This window comes from Drosophila mauritiana, chromosome 3L (genome assembly GCF_004382145.1).
Source record: "Drosophila mauritiana strain mau12 chromosome 3L, ASM438214v1, whole genome shotgun sequence".
Taxonomy (NCBI): Eukaryota; Metazoa; Arthropoda; class Insecta; order Diptera; family Drosophilidae; genus Drosophila; species Drosophila mauritiana.
In genome coordinates, this window is record NC_046669.1 from 1,663,292 (window position 1) to 1,680,856 (window position 17,565).

The following is a 17,565-nucleotide window of genomic DNA, read 5'->3' on the forward strand; positions in this document are numbered from 1 at the left end:
TCCTATTTTGATAGCTTGTGTCACTTCAAGATCAGGGATAACAATTTCGGAACTTCTGCCTCGTTTCTCACTGTGTACTTACGCGCAATGGCTATCTATGCTCTATTTACTTTATTCAGCAATTCGAAGACCTTGGCTACTGATAAATCCAAAACACATTCTGCTTTTATGGGCTGATATGGTGTAGGAAACCGTTTGTGTGACTGAAATTTTTTTTTCATATTTGTATTTGAATCACTTACGCCTGCGACATTTATTTCATGCATAATTATAACTCATTCCCTTTGAGTAACACTCATTTTAAATCTAACTATACAAGCCGTTAGTGTTTGAACTTGGCGCCAAGTCAATCGATTACACACGTCCGATAGCTGGACAAGTGACCACGAACAAAATCGTGCAGTCTGGCAGCGCCGGAGCAACTGGTATTTTTTAGTGCTTCGTTGAATTGGAGAAAAAGAGGCTCGTCTGCGGTCGCAAAGTGATAAAACCGCAAAAAAGTCCATAAAATGTTGTTTATGCAGCAAATAAAGAGCTCTGACTCAATGTCGGATGCCTAGTCAAAGCGTTCGCGACCAAGTCGACTGGAACTAAAGTTGGGGCAGTGCTAATGCGGGTAAGTCTTTTCACTTTGCCGGCACGTGTTTCCTTATTTTCCATTTACTGCCCAATAAGTTGTTAATTAAAGCTTGTACAGTGGAGTGTTAATTACTTAGCAAGCTAAATTATTAATTAAAGCCTAAACCACAGTGTCCAGTGGTTAATTTTAGTGCGCTTTAGCAACGATTACGTAGCTTTGTTGTGCTTTTGCACTCCGTGACGTCATGGGGCGTTGGACCAATCGGAATGCAGCTTGCGAGGGGCTTGTCCGCCGATGACGTAGGCGTAGACAACAGCCGACGTCTAGTCGGAAAATTGATTGCAAACCACGTGAGTTGGCCACGTTTACTCGCCGCCCCCTCCGATCGTCGTGCAATGTGTATACGCCGTGTGTGCCCTTCACTCCGATGGATATTCTCATTCAATAGCCAACTTTCGACGCAGCTAGATCGCAAATACGGAAGCAGATAGTGCAGCTTATTTTCTAAATATTGCTGCTGGCAGTGCAGTGCACATTTACGTAACTAATTGCGGGCAAGTGCTAAGAATATTACATATATTCCGACGAAAAATATTTGCATCGCTCATTGCAAGGTGAATCTAACCGAAAGCAATCCATTCTCAACTGTTCTTCTCCGGTTTTCTATGAAAAAATCTATCTGCAAGTCAAAGAAACCTCCGAAAAAAAACATAAAAGGTTATATCTATAAAGTAATTATAGCTTCCGTTCTGTAGTCAAGTATAAGAACCATTTTCCTGTACCGCAGCTCTTAAGTTCCTCTATTAAGAACGTGCTATTGTTGTTGCGCATTATAATGAATGCAACTAGAAGATTAAACAACGCCCGGCGCCTGAGGAGCTTGCTAATCGAGTGACCTTTGACCTGGCCTGACTGCGAAATTCATTTCATGTTCAATAACCCGCATCTGCCCCCTTTTGCGCTGCATTTGTCAGCCGGCTTATCAAAAACATCGCACACCCAGCAATTAAATGCAATCGCAACAGAAACACGCTTTATCAGCGGCCGCAAATATTTCAGCAATCGTTTAGGGTGGGAAATCAAGTCGTACGATCCGATATCGCTGTGATAAGCGAGCTATTCATAGTCCACAGGTCGTATGCGTAATTTAATTTATGCATGTAGGTGCAAAAGTTGAGTGAACCTTTGCACCCCTGATGCAATCATTTATCGCACTGCCCGCACTCGAATTACACAATTTGCAACAGAGCACAAGGCAGCGCATAAAGAGAAATCCAAATGACGATGTCGCACTCGTTCACTTACTTCAAGTGGAATTCTGAAACGGTGACTAAAATTACAGGCCAATAATAATACGATTTGTACGATGACATTAATGGGTTCTACCAATGCACACACTCCCACATTGTGTAGCTATATGCGTAAACAAAAGTTGCACATCAAGGAAATACAAAGCTGCGCAGTGATCAAGTCGAATTGTGAATACCCTATGCTACCATGAGTTTGAATTTTATGGAAAACTCTATCTGCAACTTGGACCGTTAGTACTCGAACCGAATGGACTGATTATTATTCTTATTTCGGGTACTTAAACCACTCCCTTGTGTTTATATACCCCAATCAAGCCATTATTTCCCTACCAAAGGCCAAATGGCTCTCGTTTGTGGGCCAACCACTCATCACTTGCATATATGTTTTCACAGCGACATTTGGCTTTAACGAAGTCGCCTTAGTTGACCAAAACGATTTCATTAACTTCGTTTATATAACGAACACACTCCCCCTTTTCGCTTAATGGATGCAAATATTTAAATGCCATCATTTGCATTTGGCTCTATTTCGTTTTGTTGGCCTGCTCTTGAAAATGTCGCAGAAGCAGCGTTTGTTTTATTTGGTTGCCCCTCAATGGAATATTTTCAATATTTGTTGTATCTTTAAATAGACCAGCCTATAAGTATGAGCTGAATGGACGCCCACACGTGAGATAGATAGCGTATACGAATTGTCTTTGAAAAGCTGAAGAATTTATGTGTGGGATAATTTTGGTGGAATAATTTCCGCCCGTGAAATGGGACATTGTTGCGTACGTGCACAAAATTGTGGGGAAATGGGAGTAAAACTGATATATATACAATCCCCATTGATGTACGTTCCGTTCGAGAGGCCTCACTATAATACCATACAAAATCCGTGAGAATCTCAGTTTTTTACAGTGGTTAGAGGTTTTATTTCCATGATCATTACCTTCGCACATGATAATCTATAAGGTATTTTACGCCTAGGTTAGCACTATCTTTTTCGAAATTTCTTGAGATTATAACCAGACAAATTTGTAGTTTTCCACTCTTGATAGTGCGAATTCGAGTAAGGCATTTTCGTGTTCTCGAAATTTTCAAGATATTCGGCGCTATTTTCAGATTTATGTGTTGGAGCTTCTTTATGCTTACAATCTTCTTGACTTATGTGACTTTTTGGCTACTTTTCTGACACTACAATTGCAGGATTGGAATCAGACATTAACTGCCTTTTCTATACGCTTGACCCACTGTGCTGGCCGATATCCGTCTGGGACGAATGCAAATGCGTGTTTTTAAATGCCAAGGCTGTCGCAACCAGTTGGCAGTTTATTGCACCGCGAGGCATCTAAGGCAGCGTCCGAGCAACACCCGCAATCCACCAGCTCCACCTCCGTCCAATGGACCCCTAGTCCACCCGCCGAGCCAGACATCGCAGCGGTTTGCCGGCTTGTCTTATCAGCTATCGGCAATTGGTGCTACTGCCGGTGCCATTTGGTCGGTAGATTTAACTAGTCGCACTCACCCCGTCACTCACCAAACTCGACCATTTGCCAGCTCTATGAAAGCTCTATGTGCGGGTATTTCACTGCGCTGCCGCGCCTTCGAATCGTTTGATTTTCGACGTTCAGATACATTTTGGCGCTCAACGTGGTCGGTTGTGTTTTGCTCGTCGCGCTCTGTCCTGCTCTTTCGATCGATTTGCTGCCTCTCTTTCGCCGCGAACTGTCGCCTCTTTAGGATTTGAAAATATTTAAACAAGTGTTATCAGCAGCCATAAACAACAATCGAATACAAAAAGTGAGGGGACGAGTGTGCAATGTCAAAATACTCATCAAATATCGTTCATCGCAGTTATCGTAGTTGGTTATTGGTAATCGCAGTTATCGCAAACTATCAGTTGTAATAGAAGCCATCGTAAATTATCCCCTTTAATTCTTTGAGGGCTTTCGCTTTGCGGCTTTGCTCGAGAGTTCGAGCAAGTGGGCAGGCAAATATTGGTCGATCAGCCCACAAAGTGCTTTCCATATCTTATCTGCGATTTCTGGTAACATACAGTTTATGAGCCATGTATCGATGGGGCCTTATCAGTAAACAGTGCCTAACAAAGGTACTCAGCCATAAACAGGCGCATATAAAATAATGAGCGGCATGCCGACTTTCAACAGGGTCGCCGACTAATTTGAACTGATTACCAGAGGAATCCGGAAAGCGCGGAAACTGTGGAAAGTTTCCGAACGTAAATGCCGATGAAGCCAAATCGAATTAAATCGAATGGATGTAGTCACCCAGTGCACTCGGTCATTAGGCTCTTATCTCCGTTCCGAGTACTTGACCTTGTCGCAGGGATCGCAATCGGTAGTTGAAACCAGTGGCTTACCATAATTTATGTATTCTATTCCGTTTCTGGGCTCCGCTCACAGCTGCGATAAGCTGTTGACGCCAACAAGTATTTCTGTGTGTGAGAGTGGTGGGAAGAGGGCTCGACCACCAACTCAGAGTGGGAATCCAGCCCCCCAGGCGGGTACAAAGTCAACAATGGCCAAACAAGTGCTCGAGCAGGCCGTACTCGTGTATGAACACAAGTCCATTCCAGATCATATCGCTGGGCAGGTCCTCATGGAAGTGCGAAAGGCAAATATAGAACTGCAGGGAGTGGTGGGCATACTGTAGATGTGAGCAGGTGGTTGTTCTTCCCAGTCTTCGACTTTATCTTAGATTGCTATCGTAGAATTATTTTATGGTTATTGTATTGAAATATTGAGTGTTACGTTCACTCTTCGACAACTGATAAATAAAATAATTGATTTGAAGCATTAATAAATAATGTAATGAGTTCCTACCAAAATTAATAAAAGGTTTATGGTACATTGTAAAGCCTGCTTCTATAGCTCTTTATCATTAGTTCATATTTCATTATATTATAAAGAAGCCAACCCATTTAAGTGATACATATGTACCTCCCATTATTATGCAATTACTTCCCAAGACCGACTGGCTTATCTAATCTGCGTCCTATCTTGCAGGCAGCATGACCGAGGGCAAGAACTTACCCCACTCCAGTGCGGATGTGCCGTTCCGCAGCAAGGAGCTGCGCAAGCAGTCGCTCATCCAGCACACCGGCCTGGTCGGCGTCATCGATGAGGGCACCAAGACCATCGGTTTCTCCATCTACACCACGCCGGACTTCAAGGAGATCGCCGCACACCGGGTGGAGCTGAGCGTGATCACGCCCCAGGATGGCTGGTACGAGCAGGATCCGCTGGAGATGATGGCCTCGATCAACAAGTGCGCCGAGGAGGCCATCAAGCAGCTGCCCGAACAGGGTTTCTCCGCCAGCGACATTGTCACCGTGGGCATAACCAACCAGCGCGAGACGACAATCGTCTGGGATGCGGTCACCGGCAAACCGCTGTACAATGCGCTCCTGTGGAAGGACATCCGCACCAGCACTACAGTGGAGCAGATCGTGGCCAAGGTGCAGGATCCGAACCACTTCCGCGGCAGCACGGGCCTGCCCATCTCCACGTACTTCTCGGCCCTCAAGATCCGCTGGCTGCGGGACAATGTGCCCGAGGTGCGGCAGGCCATCCGGGAAAGGCGTTGCAAGGCGGGCACAGTCGACAGCTGGATCGTCTGGAACTTGACAAACGGTAAGAGAACTTTAGGGTTACAAAATTTGTAGTCAACTTAACTGAATTGATTTCTTCCTCTCCAGGAGCTCTCCACATCACGGATGTGACGAACGCCTCCCGCACTCTGCTCATGAATCTGGAGACGCAAGCCTGGGATCCTGTTCTCCTCAAGACGTTCGGCATCAGAGAGGAGATGCTGCCCACCATCCACAGCTGTTCGGAGGTATTTGGCAAGATCACTTCGGAGCGAAGTCCGCTGCGTGGGATGACCCTGAGTGGAATAATGGGCAACCAGCAAGCCTCGCTTCTGGGCCAGATGTGCGTGAAGCCCGGTCAGACGAAGAACACCTACCGATCCGGCTGCTTTCTGCTCTGCAATACGGGGGACAAGCCGGTCTTTTCCAGGCACGGTCTGCTCACCACCGTGGCTTACAAACTCGGTCCCCAGGCACCGACGATCTACGCCATTGAGGGAGCTGTGTCGGTGGCCGGACATGCGCTCTCCTGGCTGCAAAACAAGGTGCGTATCCTGCCGGACTCCAGAGATGCCGAGAAATATGCGGAGATGGTGCCCACATCGGGGGATGTGTACTTTGTGCCCGCCTTCACAGGACTATATGCTCCCTACTGGCGGCAGAATGCTCGCGGCATCATCATTGGGCTCACGCAGTTCACCCGTAAGAATCACATAGTGAGAGCTGCACTGGAGAGCATCTGCTTCCAGACGCGCGACATCCTGGAGTGCATGCATCAGGAGTGCGGTTACGAGATCAACAAGCTACATGCAGATGGCAAGCTCACCACAAACAACCTGTTGATGCAACTCCAGGCGGACACCATTGGTATGCCCGTCTTCCGCTCACAGCTAATGGACTCTACAGCCTTCGGGGCAGCCATGTGCGCCGCCCAGGCGGATGGTGTCAATCTCTGCCAGTTCGAGCCCGAGAAGCGATACTACGAGAACGTGCACTACGACACCTTCCTGGCCACCACCACAGATGTAGAGCGCAAGGAGCGTTACGGCAAGTGGAAGCGGGCTGTGGAGCGCAGTTTGGGATGGGTCATCAAGCAGAAGAAGACGCGTGAGTACACGGAGGAGAACTACCGCATGCTGTCCTCGCTGCCAGCGAGCATCTTCCTCATCAGCAGCTTCGCCATGCTGGTGCATTCCCTCGCTGCGAGTGGCCAGTAAATACGACGGCTGCCTGACACTTGGATCGATTCTCGGTTGTGATAGTAATTATTTGTCCGGATTTCGTTTGGATCTTACACACACACTCTGTACATAGTCCTCAAAGGACAGTGGGTGGTTGAACGTGCTTTAAACCCTGTAAATAGCTGCTTGTCTCTGGACTAAGCTCCGCACTACTTTAAGTATCCTGTAGCCTGACTATCTTAACGTGTTTTCGTTGCATATTCTGTACGTCTTAGCCGTAGTTCCATTGACGTTGGCTGGACTTCCGCGCGCCACGCACGCCCATATCAGCGGAATTGTATATAGCCAAAGTGCAAACGACATTTCTAATTTAAGTAGGTTCCGTACTCGTATGTGTATGTATATGTTGTAGTGATTACGCCCCTTAAACAATAAACAAAAATAATACGAATCGAAACTTGGCGTCTAGATGCGAATTACCAGGAACATTGGTGCAATATCTGCAAGATCGCTGATTAAGCGGCCATTTATTGGGGCAATTGCGCGTAGAAAAATATAGAGTTGATTGCTTAGGTGGGTCCATTAGTAAATCATTAGCATGTTATCTAGAAACTCATTGAATTCTACAGTTTACTACTTGAAAGAATCATAGCACTTGTACCCCTAGCTAGAGTATCCCTTTGTGCAATCTCACACGATGTGGGGTATGTTCCACTATCAGTTTCGTTATCATGGAGCGGAAATGTCAGGTATCAGTTAAATATGACTGCGGTAATCGATTGATTAATAGCCGGTGGGTGTGTTTGTTATTGGTGTTTAACGTTCTTAAGACTTTTGGGTGTGTCCGCGCTAAGAAAACAGATAGGTATCAAGTTACTAAAATAGATGGAACCACCCATGGACTAATTAAGTCGTTTTTACTGCGGTTGTGAAATAAATGCTATCGTTTATATTTATAAATAATCTTTAAGACGACTTTAATTGAAAATCACTGAATGAATTTAGTTCAAATGTATATATCTTGTGTATTAGTAACATCGGGGTCACCAAACACATCAATGGAGTTTGGAAGTACCTGTGGTGGACCCCTGCTACGCGAAACTAATTTGAATAGGGGAAATCTCTGGGAAAACCTCGAAAAGGGTTAAAGGGCAGTGGTCAATCAACCATAAAATCGAAGCTAGAAATTCCAATGTTCCTGCAATATGCATAGTCCACGCCCCTTTGGAAGTAAGCGAGTATCCACTGTACTTCCTTCAGCCGGGATCTCATTTAAATTGGATCCACCGATTACCTCAACTCAGGCACTCGCTCATAAAAATGGATTCTCACCTGGCCCAGGTTGCGAGCAACAACAACAAGTGGTCGTAATCATTGTTGTCTTTGGTAGTGCTATCCAGGTAGTCGCTCAGCAGGAAAAAGGTAAGGTAAGGTAACGAAAACAAACGCTCACCTTTGGCAACAACAACGAAATTGATTTTCCCTGTTCGTCTGTGAAGAATTTTCTGAATCAGTGCAGCCCACAACAACAACAACAACTAGAACCGGAATCCGTTTGAAGTTGAAGCGCGCGCAACACACACGCACACGCACACACAGGTAGCAACTCCGGACTGGAGTTCGTTCGAATGTGTGGGTGTCGGTTGCAAGCCACTTCGAACAGTGCACTGGAAAAAATCGGTATGTACTCGCCATGAAACTACATGTATTATTGCTTGAACTGAATATTAGACTCGTACATAAAGGAATTCAGTTCAAAGTCCTTGATAAGGATTAAAAAAAAAACAAACTTACCCCGATTTTATCCCACTTGGTTTGACTCACAAACGCTTCCGAAAATTTCTGCCAGTGTAAGTTCGATCTCCGAAGTTCGAAAAGATGTGAGTGCGATCGAAGAACCGCCTCTCAGTTGCGTTTGAGCTGCGAGCGTGGTTCGTCGTTTGTCGTGATCTCCGCTCTCCGCGCATCCGAGAATCCGCTCCAGGTCCGAACCCGCGACGGCGTCTTTGTGTTCCGAGTGTGTGACCGCGGTGCCTTGTTTATGTTAATCCGATATTTATATATACAGGCGAAATAGTGCAGAAGTGGCAATAAATTCGGCCAATTAATCGGAGCTCGGTTTTAGAAGCGTGAGACCCACAAGCAGAAGGTAGTGGAAAAATGAGTGTGCAGCATAAGTGATCGTTGGAAGTGGAAGCTAAAGGGTCAAACCGGTTTTCGGACAACATGGAGTTGCCACCAGCAGCAGCAGCAACAACAACAAATGCGTCGGCATCCTTGCAACGTGTCGCCTCGGAATCCAGTCTTGGTCGGGAGCGGGACCGGGAGCAAGCAGCTGCTCCGCCTGGCCAACTGATGGGTCATCACTATCATTACATCCAATATCCGGCGCATTTCCAGCCGCAACAACTTCAGGAGCAGCAACCCCAGCCCCAACTGCCCTGCCAGTGTCCCTGTTCCTGCGGCCGGGCACCTCCACCGCCCATGCAGCCCACTAATCCCGGCCCGAATGCTTCGATGGCCGTGGCCGTGCTGGTCCACCAACAGACGCCCAGTCAGCAGGAGCCGGCGAGGAGTTCGCCGCTCAAAGCACAGTCCGCTCAGTCCCTGCTAAATCACTCTTACCAGGCGCTGCACGAGGACCAGCATCAGCAGCAGGAGCAGCTCCAGCTGGACTCCTCAGCCGGAGCCGGCAGCTGCGACTGCGATCTGGAGTGCACCTGCCCGGCCACTGGAGGAAATTCCTCCCTGGCCCAGCACAAGAGGAGCCTGCTGGCGGACGCCATGCTGGGAGCAGACGAGATCACGGTCAGCGAGTCCGACAACAACAGCACCATGATCAAAAAGAAGAAACCACGATCCGGCGGAGGAGCAGGACAACTTCCGCCGAAGACACAGCCCACGAGCGACAGCTGCAACGACATCTACCATGACACGGAGCTGGACGGAGCAGTTGGAACTGGGACAGTTGGATCTCCTGGTTCGAGGATCAAGTCACAGATTTTGGACGATAATCATCGCCCTCCTCTGCCACCACGCCCACCGCCCAGACCCAGGAGTAATGCCAATGGCTCCATAGGTGAGTTATTACATTGCAGGAACAACTTCTTTCTTCTCTTTAAGATCTTGCAGAATAAGGTCTTGCCCAATAATTGCACTTACATTCTTCTGAAGTATTGGCAAATATCAACGACATGAAGATTATTTCTGGAGAATTCTTCACCATTCTTTATGTCAAAAGAATTTTATATATGTCTACTATGCAGTTTAATTAGATTAGCAACCTTCATATTCTTACGAAAGTTCCGTAACTGAATATAAGGATATGAAAGGGTGTGCCTAATTCGCTCCTGGTATTTCCACTGATTTGGCATCAGTGCTGCTGGTTTGCTTCCTCCTCATCGCAACGCGATGAATCACCCTTCCGCCTGGTCACAGATTTCGTGTCACTGATTTGCCACCCGTTGCGAGCACAGCTTCCGCCTGGTGGCGGCTTCCGCATCCGCAAGTCCTGCGCCTGCGCTGGAGGAAGTTGCTCTCTCCGCGCTCTCCAGTTCTGCTGGAGCTGGTGCAAAATATTTGCTCGGGGGGTTGGCGCTGTGCTAGTGTCAGTCAGGATTTCAGTTGACACCGTTCCTGTAATTGCAACGCACACTGTGGCGCCACCTCCCAGCTTCTGCTCTCCAGTATCCAGTATCCGCTATCCAGCACCAGCACCAGCACCCGTCCACGTCCAAGTGCCCCACTCCAGTCGTCTAAGTCCGCGCAGCTGCCTGAGGAGGCACCTCATCCCACAGCCGCATCTCAGCCAGCTTCCACGGCTGTGTAGATATTTTTCTGTTTCGCTGCGGAGAAAAAAGAAGAAAGAGTGAAAAGCAAGGAAAACGTGTTCCGGAATTTCCCAGCTATTCGGCGGCTTCTGGCCAGGATGTGCTCTTAGATTGCAGCTTAGCCAATTGGTGGCCACCTTCAACTGACCGAGCGAACCAAAACTATCCGCATATCCAGTCACCATGCACGGCTATCCGGTGATGCAGTTCGTGCAGTACAGCATGCCCCCGCCCTGCTCCTGGGTGCCAGGTCCTCCGCCCTCCTCGGGGAACGTGGATGCCCATCATCGCGGCTCTGGTTGGGATTGTACTGTCCCCTGTGGCCACTGCAATTTGATTGATTTTCTACTCCTTACTTGCAGCCCATCGCCATGGCGCGGGGATCAAGAAGTACGTGGTCTGGTGCCTCATCTGCGGTGGATTCAGCTGCCTGCTGGGCGTGCTCTTCTTGGGCGTCTACTTCCTGCTCCACTCCTACACCATCACGGTGGGCAACTTCGAAACGGTGCCCACATTTGTGCCCGCCACCCTTCTCATCCTCACCGGAATCTGCATCATGAGCCTGGCCAGGCGTCGGAATCGCTATAGCTACCTGGTAGGGAGATATTTCCATACCGCAGTGTGAAGCTTTATTAATTCTATGAATCCCTACAGATAAAGCTGTCCGGAGCCTGTGGCCTGGTGTCCGCCTTAACCTGCGCTCTGGTCACAGTGACCACCACTGTGCTCCACATGAGTCGCCTGCAGGCGTTGAGGGAATGCGAGTATGCTCAAAAGACGCGGACGTGCACCTGCTACTCGGACCTTATCGAATCCCAGGTGGACCGAGTGGATAAGGGTGAGTTGTCCCACACATCCCTAAGTCCTTACGACTAATCCCTAACCTCCATTCTTTTTCAGAAGGAGTGCGCCTTGTGTTCGACTCCCTCTCGGACTGCGGCGTTGTCCATGGATCCCTGTACTCCTGCCTGAGAGCTATCTTCGGCCTGTCCGTGGCCGGAGTGCTCATCGCTGTCTTCAGCTGCATGTTGGTGTACCAGCTCCTCAGTCACGAACGCAAGAAAATGTACTGGGAGCAGCTGGAGCTGCGCTGCAGATCCCTTTACGCCAGCCAGGCTCCTCCTCCGACCTTGGGTCCAGGCAGGATGTTGAATTGCAGGTGCTGCGAGCAATGCCACGCCCACAGGCAGCTTACACTTCCTCTGCAGGCCACCTATCCGTGGGACGAGGCCTCGGTGGCCGCTGCAGCAGCAGCCGCAGGAGGAGGAGGCGGAGAGCAGCGGTTCTGGGCCGCCCAGCCGCCGGGTAACTTCTACTCGCCAAATCCAGGCGGCGAGGATGCGGTGGGCACCTGCAGGAGCGGAGAACGGGCAGGAGGAGCAGGACGCAGCAGCAGCGGATGGAGCTGGCCTCGGATGCCCTGGCAACGTACCACTCCTGACGCCGGTCGTCGATTTCGTCAAGCCGCTGCCAGTCCGGATTCACAGTACGGATTTAGTTCGTCCACGGCGGTCCAGGGAGATGGTAACCAGATGCTGATCGAGGAGCCCGTGGTGGCGGCCTACAGTGGAATGCCCCCGCCAAATGCCCTGCCCTACGGGGTTTGGGGACCGCCGCCGCCCTACAGCGATCCCAACAGTCCGGCCAGACGTGGCTACTACCAGTATCTACAGCCCACTGCGTGTCTGGTGGGGAATCAGGGCACTGTCGCCGTCACTCTGACCCAGGAGCAGATGCATCCGACCCTGCAACACACGCATCCCCAGCAGCAGCAGCAATTGCAGCAGATGCAGCTGCAGCGGCTTCAGGTGCAGTCCGCCACCTTGGAGCGGATGGATGGTCTCAGCAGCGCCGGTAACGTGAGTACCCTAGTGGCCGCCACTCGCTCCTCCGCCTACAAATCAAAGGCCGAGTACGAGAACACGCCGTCTGACAGTGATGGCGGAAATCCCCGGGAGAGGGAACGCTGCTCCAACACGCTGCCCACGCGGAAGCTGAAGAAACGTTTGGAGGCGGGCACCGGGGCCAAGAGCATCGGTCCGCAGAGTAATCCTGGCCAGCAGCGACCCAATGTCCAGCAGTTGTTCGCCAAACAGGAGCAACAGCAGCCGACCGGCCAGACTAATCCCCAGCAGGCTCAGCCCCAGACGGCCGGGGTGGAGAACAGTGGCTACCAGGACTCGAACGGAGCCATAGCCAAGGACCAGGCGGTGGGAACGGATCCAGCCGAGTCCGAGGTGTACTTCGCTGACGTGAGTAGTTGCTGCAACATGTCTGTGAAGAACGACAGCTACTATGACAACGCCCAGCGCCACCAGGGACACCACCATCATCACCAGCACCAGCACAGTAATTGCAGCCACAGTAGCGGGCAGAGCAACGCCAACGAGGACTACCTGGCCCAGCGTTTCGGTCGCGGCAGGGAGCACTCCGTTCGGAGTCGTCTGCCCATTCCGCAGGCGAGGCGGGAGGACGACTACGAGAGCTCCAACCTGAACATGCCCACGCTGAAGGAACAGCAGCAGCAGGCGCAACAGCTGCAGAAGGAGATCTCCCGCCAGAGCATGTGCTCCGTGGAGTCGGAGGCCAAGACCGAATTCACCGACCTCTCGCCATCCACGCCCTGCGGTGGCAATCTGCCGTTGCCGCCGCCAGCGAACTTCGCCAGCGATCCACCGACGGGTCAGCAGTCGCCCAGCTTCGTGGCCTCGTTCCCCTACTCCTCGGAGTCGCAGTGCCTGGAGGCGCATCGCCGCTCCACAAAGAACATCCACGAGCTGCTGATCGCCGGGGTGGGGGGACCCTCGTCCGGCGGCGGCGACTCACACTACGAAGTGATCAACGACCGGGGCAATCCCTACCAGCTGCAGCGATCGCAGCAGGCCAAGCACAAGGCCAAGTCCAAGACGCGGTCGCGGGAGCAGTTGGAGATCTACGGCAGCGGAGCTGAGCGATCCGACTGGTCTTCGGATGGGGGTCGCTTGTGAGGCCCCGACGACCAGGAGGTATTCGTCTAGCAGTGGTTTCACCTCCCTCATATTCTCTAAGGATATTCTATGTGGATCTGCTCGGGGAGCAGTGGTGGGACTCTCCAGATCCGACTTCTTCTATATCATATGAACAAGCATCATTTGTACATCCAGGACAGCGCTGGACACCTCCCATCACTGCCTGTAGAACCACCTTTGGTTTAGAATCGTCGCACTTGTAATGTTTGCCATCCAAGAACGGAACTCTATTCTATTATATGTATGTCCTATCTCCCAACTATCGAAGGTCCTCGGGGCTGCACACCTTGCTTTAACTACTTTACGCGTATCCTTTGCATAGTTTACCTAGTACATATATTACTTATCACATATGTAGCATTGAATTGAATGTTGACAACTTGTAGCAATGATAATCTATGGATATTATATACAAATTATGTTACATTTACCTGCGTATTTACATAGTTGCGTATACACACACCCATATACACATACAAATATATGACTAGTTAGTTAAATGTTAGAGCGCCAGTTAAATTTATTAAAGAGTACACCAAGTATAACCAAAACATTTTAACAACAACTTCTGGTTCCTTTTTTGCGGGCTAACCAAAGGGTAACTAAAAATTACGATGGAAGCTATATATACCTTTAATGATATTCTTACTCAAAGCGTTATGATCCCCAAGAATCGAAGGAAAACCAGGTTTTATCTTAAAAATACAATTTGGACTTTAATGACTACGTGAACAAGGTGATGTGTTTCTAAGACTATGGCTACCGGAGCAGTCCCTCAATCCCTCACTGGGCCATACGGTGCAGGAGCATGAAGACAGCGGTGATTCCGAGACCCAGACTGACCACAGAAGCGCCGGCATTCTTGCGATCCGCAATGCTGCCGTGCGGGATCTCGTTCTCGGAGTCATCCGGCTGCGGCTCCGGCACAGCCAGCTCGTCCACGGCCAGCATGGTGGCCTCGTTGATGGTCCGCAGGAGGGGATAGTTCTGGCTCGATCTCTTGGGCGCCGCAGTCACCTTCTGGAAGTCCTCGTACGTGTCCTCGTCCAGCTTGCAGTTGCCCAGGAAGTCGTCCGTGTCCACGGACCACACCATCACTCCCGCCAGCCGCTTGGACATGGCGAACAACACCTTGTTGGCGATGGAGCGGGAGCTGTCGTAGGTCACCACGTTGATCTCCTGGGTGAAGATGTTCCGCTCGGACTTGGCCAGCACCTGGCTGGTTTGCGGATCCCACTCCCTCGTCCATCCGGAGGTCTGGTTACTCAGTGTTTGGCAGATCTCGTTGTAGCCCAGGAAGCCGTCCTCCCGCGTGTAGGGTCCCTTGAAGCCTACGCCTTCGCTGACGTCGTTCAGGAATCCGCTGGCCAACGTCTTGAAGGTGCGTCCGTAGAAGGGCAGGCCCATCACCAGCTTCTCCGGCGGGGCGCCCAGCTTCAGCAGGTAGTCTATGGAGAATTTCTGTAAAAGTAAATGAAAAGAGTTAATGATGTTCCTCTTTAAGTTACGTAATCTAGGGTATCGGTCATTTATTCCAGGAATTCGTAGCCAGGTGCACTCACCACACTGAGCGGATCATCCGCGGGCGCCGTGAGCGGAGCATTGTAGCCCACTCGGCGGTCCCAGCTGCCGTGATAGTCGTAGCACATGATGTGCAGGTAGTCCAGGTAGCGCGAGATCTGCCGCACATCGTAGGCCTCGTCGATGACCTTCTTGGAGGCCCCGATGGCGGAGGTCAGCAGCAGGCCGTGCTCGTCGAACTCCTCGCGCAGCTCCTTGGTCAGCAGTACGAAGTTCTCGCGATCCGCAGGCTTGCCCTTCCGCTGCGTGGGGTACTCCCAGTCCAGATCCAGCCCGTCGAAGTTGTACTTGCGTATGAAACTGGACACCTGCTTGACGAACCTGCCGCGCAACAGATTGTTGGCCACCAGGGTGGAGTAGTTGGCCGATCCCTCGTTCCAGCCGCCGATGGCCAGGCTGACCTTCAGATGCGGATGGCTGCGCTTCAGACCCGTCATTTTCTCGTAGCCACCCTTGCCGTACTCCTCCTTTAGGTCCTGCCAGGGATCTGCAAACACCAATGTTTTCAATTTGCATATGGCCATAAATCGAACCGGAAACTCACCCAGCGACTTGATGGCTGCCTGGGTGATGTCCAGGCCCGCGAAGGCGTACACCACATGGGTGCACAGGTTGGGGTCGAAGTTATCGATGGCATAGGCGCCCTGCTCCGGCCGGTAAACAGCCCATGTGGAAACGTAGCAAACCACCACCTTGTCGTGCAGGGGTCCTGCGAATTGAAAACGAATGACAATCAGCGTTGAGCCACCCCTTTGTGGTTAAGCCGAGCGTAAGACTCACCTGTCCTGGCGGCCACCGAAGCCCACAAGCTGCCCGCAGTGCAGGCCAGGAGGAGGAGCAGCCACAGCTGCGGTGCTTCCCCACTCAGCGTCATCTGTTGCGGCTTGGTTTTCTGGCGAAGACGAACCGGAATCAAGAATCAAGAATCGAGAATGGAGAGTGAAGAATGAAGAATCGAGTTAAGTGCTTTGCGTGCAACTTTGTTGTGACAATTTATAATTTCAATTCAGCTCAATTGGCGTCTTAATTGAACGGGAAAAAGTGAAAGGCACAAGAAGCGACCCATGTAGTCAGAAAAGCCAGGCATTCCAAAGTCAATGTCTGGGTCTAGAAGGTAGCTGCAGTTTATTATTTACAGGTATTCGTTCAGCTTTTGTGCCTCAAACTAATCGTTAGTTGTTTGGGTTTATAATAATAATAGATTTGTATTCTAGAGGCCAAACAAACTACACTGCACTATTTGTTTTGCTAAACGAATCGTTGAAGTTTTTCGACATTTGTGGAAGAACTATGCACAGTGAGTCACACAGATCGTTTACTTCAGAAATCGAAATCAAGACGAATGTAATCAAAGAATCCGCTTTGTTCCCTCCAGTCCGAGTCATATTCGAGTGGGTAGTCCAACCTGATTCTCAACTTTCGCCGATGTGCCCTTAAGAAGCTGGCCAGCGAATTTTGGTGCATCGGCCAGAACCGTGAATCATGCTGCCGCAGTTCCAGAGCGTATTTTATTATCTTTCCCGAGGCGAAGCAAGCTAGCCTTGATATCTCTGGTCTGATAACGATCGGCATGAATAGGCACTTAAGAGTTGGTAATGTGGCGAGAGCTGGAAAATAGGAAGTGCGCACTGAGGAATGGGCGGAAAAACAAGCTCAGAGCGGTTTCACTTTCCGGCTTTTCCCCCCAAACTTATGCATATTTATTTTTCTTCTTTTTTATTGGATTTTGCTGCTCAGCTTGCCCCTGGCAAACCGGAATTCGGCGTTCATCACGAGATTAGAGGCGAGTCGAAAAAACGCGGGTACGAAATCGAAATCGAAATGTAGAGGAAAAAAACCAGGCCGCGAACCCGAGAACAAACATCACTTGGGGCGGAGATGGGCTCCCAGATGGATTGCTGGCCATTTTCGCACTTGGCGGCTGCGCATGCGCAGCAGAGGAAGTGGGAAGCCACTTAAGCAGCACACAGGCACACTCACACACGAGCGGAGAAACCCTCGGGTGACATAAAAACAAGTACATTCACTGTGCTCCCTGGTAAGTAGCTGCACATAGGGCACATATGTGGAACCGTCAACGTGCCCAGCGTATCGAGTTCATACCGCTGGCTCTCCGCACCATGTTTCATTTCATTACCCGATCTGGAGTTGTTTTTCCGCTTTAGCGACCACGAAACTCTTAGCACCGCCCTCGAAGCCAGCTCGCTAATAACTGAACTCGACTCTTCGACGTCTTCGGTCTCATGCGCATATAATCAGCTCCGTCGCAGCTCTGTGGAGCCGCTCATGCCGAACCCGATCCACCGGCCCAGCCACATGCCACTCTCTGCCAAGTCATCCAAGAGGCCAAGGCGTTGGAGCGGGGAAGAAGTCGTGCTCAGCATAAAGCCAACAGCGAAGAGAAACGAACTAAAAAGGTTCGAAGAGGTGGCTTCCTATGTGTGAATTCCATTGAAGAGACCTGGCATGCTTGCTGAAAA

At 50.3% G+C, this 17,565-nt stretch overlaps 3 protein-coding genes and 1 long non-coding RNA gene across 8 annotated transcripts; 3 read left to right on the forward strand and 1 right to left on the reverse strand.

Moving 5' to 3' along the window:
- The first annotated feature begins 429 nt into the window (after positions 1–429).
- LOC117140391 (glycerol kinase) lies at positions 430–7,123 on the forward strand. 2 transcript variants are annotated; one of them, XM_033303258.1, is made up of 3 exons: positions 430–616; positions 4,902–5,528; positions 5,594–7,123. In XM_033303258.1, the coding sequence occupies exons 2-3, from the start codon at positions 4,907–4,909 to the stop codon at positions 6,700–6,702; spliced, it is 1,731 nt and encodes a 576-aa protein (XP_033159149.1). In that variant the 5' UTR covers positions 430–616; positions 4,902–4,906; the 3' UTR covers positions 6,703–7,123. The 2 variants fall into 2 exon arrangements, with proteins under 2 accessions (XP_033159149.1, XP_033159150.1); XM_033303259.1 differs by lacking the exon at positions 430–616 and adding an exon at positions 3,511–3,675.
- Positions 7,124–8,588: 1,465 nt separating this feature from the next.
- Positions 8,589–14,175, forward strand: LOC117139345. Of its 4 annotated transcripts, none has more exons than XM_033301592.1 (4): positions 8,589–9,745; positions 10,859–11,091; positions 11,151–11,334; positions 11,397–14,175. In XM_033301592.1, the coding sequence occupies exons 1-4, from the start codon at positions 8,893–8,895 to the stop codon at positions 13,481–13,483; spliced, it is 3,357 nt and encodes a 1,118-aa protein (XP_033157483.1). In that variant the 5' UTR covers positions 8,589–8,892; the 3' UTR covers positions 13,484–14,175. The 4 variants fall into 4 exon arrangements, with proteins under 4 accessions (XP_033157483.1, XP_033157484.1, XP_033157486.1 ...); XM_033301593.1 differs by having other exon boundaries at positions 11,400–14,175; XM_033301595.1 differs by lacking the exon at positions 8,589–9,745 and adding an exon at positions 9,915–10,794 and having other exon boundaries at positions 11,400–14,175.
- Positions 14,176–14,193: 18 nt separating this feature from the next.
- On the reverse strand, positions 14,194–17,319 carry LOC117139346 (probable chitinase 2). Its single transcript, XM_033301596.1, has 5 exons — positions 17,223–17,319; positions 15,866–15,977; positions 15,630–15,794; positions 15,067–15,572; positions 14,194–14,965 (listed from the first exon to the last, which is right to left on the reverse strand). The coding sequence occupies exons 2-5, from the start codon at positions 15,957–15,959 to the stop codon at positions 14,288–14,290; spliced, it is 1,443 nt and encodes a 480-aa protein (XP_033157487.1). The 5' UTR covers positions 15,960–15,977; positions 17,223–17,319; the 3' UTR covers positions 14,194–14,287.
- Positions 16,082–17,171, forward strand: LOC117139347. Its single transcript, XR_004459360.1, has 2 exons — positions 16,082–16,223; positions 16,300–17,171. It is a non-coding gene; the product is annotated as an uncharacterized LOC117139347 (long non-coding RNA).
- Positions 17,320–17,565: the final 246 nt, after the last annotated feature.

Excerpts from the sequence above, each read along its gene's own strand:
- LOC117140391 (XM_033303258.1), top strand. The coding sequence starts at position 4,907 with ATGACCGAGGGCAAGAACTTACCCCACTCCAGTGCGGATGTGCCGTTC. Across the intron at positions 5,529-5,593 it reads CGTCTGGAACTTGACAAACG|GAGCTCTCCACATCACGGAT; the intron begins GTAAGAGAACTT and ends CTTCCTCTCCAG.
- LOC117139345 (XM_033301592.1), top strand. The coding sequence starts at position 8,893 with ATGGAGTTGCCACCAGCAGCAGCAGCAACAACAACAAATGCGTCGGCA. Across the intron at positions 9,746-10,858 it reads TAATGCCAATGGCTCCATAG|CCCATCGCCATGGCGCGGGG; the intron begins GTGAGTTATTAC and ends CCTTACTTGCAG. Across the intron at positions 11,092-11,150 it reads GGAATCGCTATAGCTACCTG|ATAAAGCTGTCCGGAGCCTG; the intron begins GTAGGGAGATAT and ends GAATCCCTACAG.
- LOC117139346 (XM_033301596.1), bottom strand. The coding sequence starts at position 15,959 with ATGACGCTGAGTGGGGAAGCACCGCAGCTGTGGCTGCTCCTCCTCCTG. Across the intron at positions 15,795-15,865 it reads TTCGGTGGCCGCCAGGACAG|GACCCCTGCACGACAAGGTG; the intron begins GTGAGTCTTACG and ends TTCAATTCGCAG. Across the intron at positions 15,573-15,629 it reads GGCAGCCATCAAGTCGCTGG|ATCCCTGGCAGGACCTAAAG; the intron begins GTGAGTTTCCGG and ends TGGTGTTTGCAG.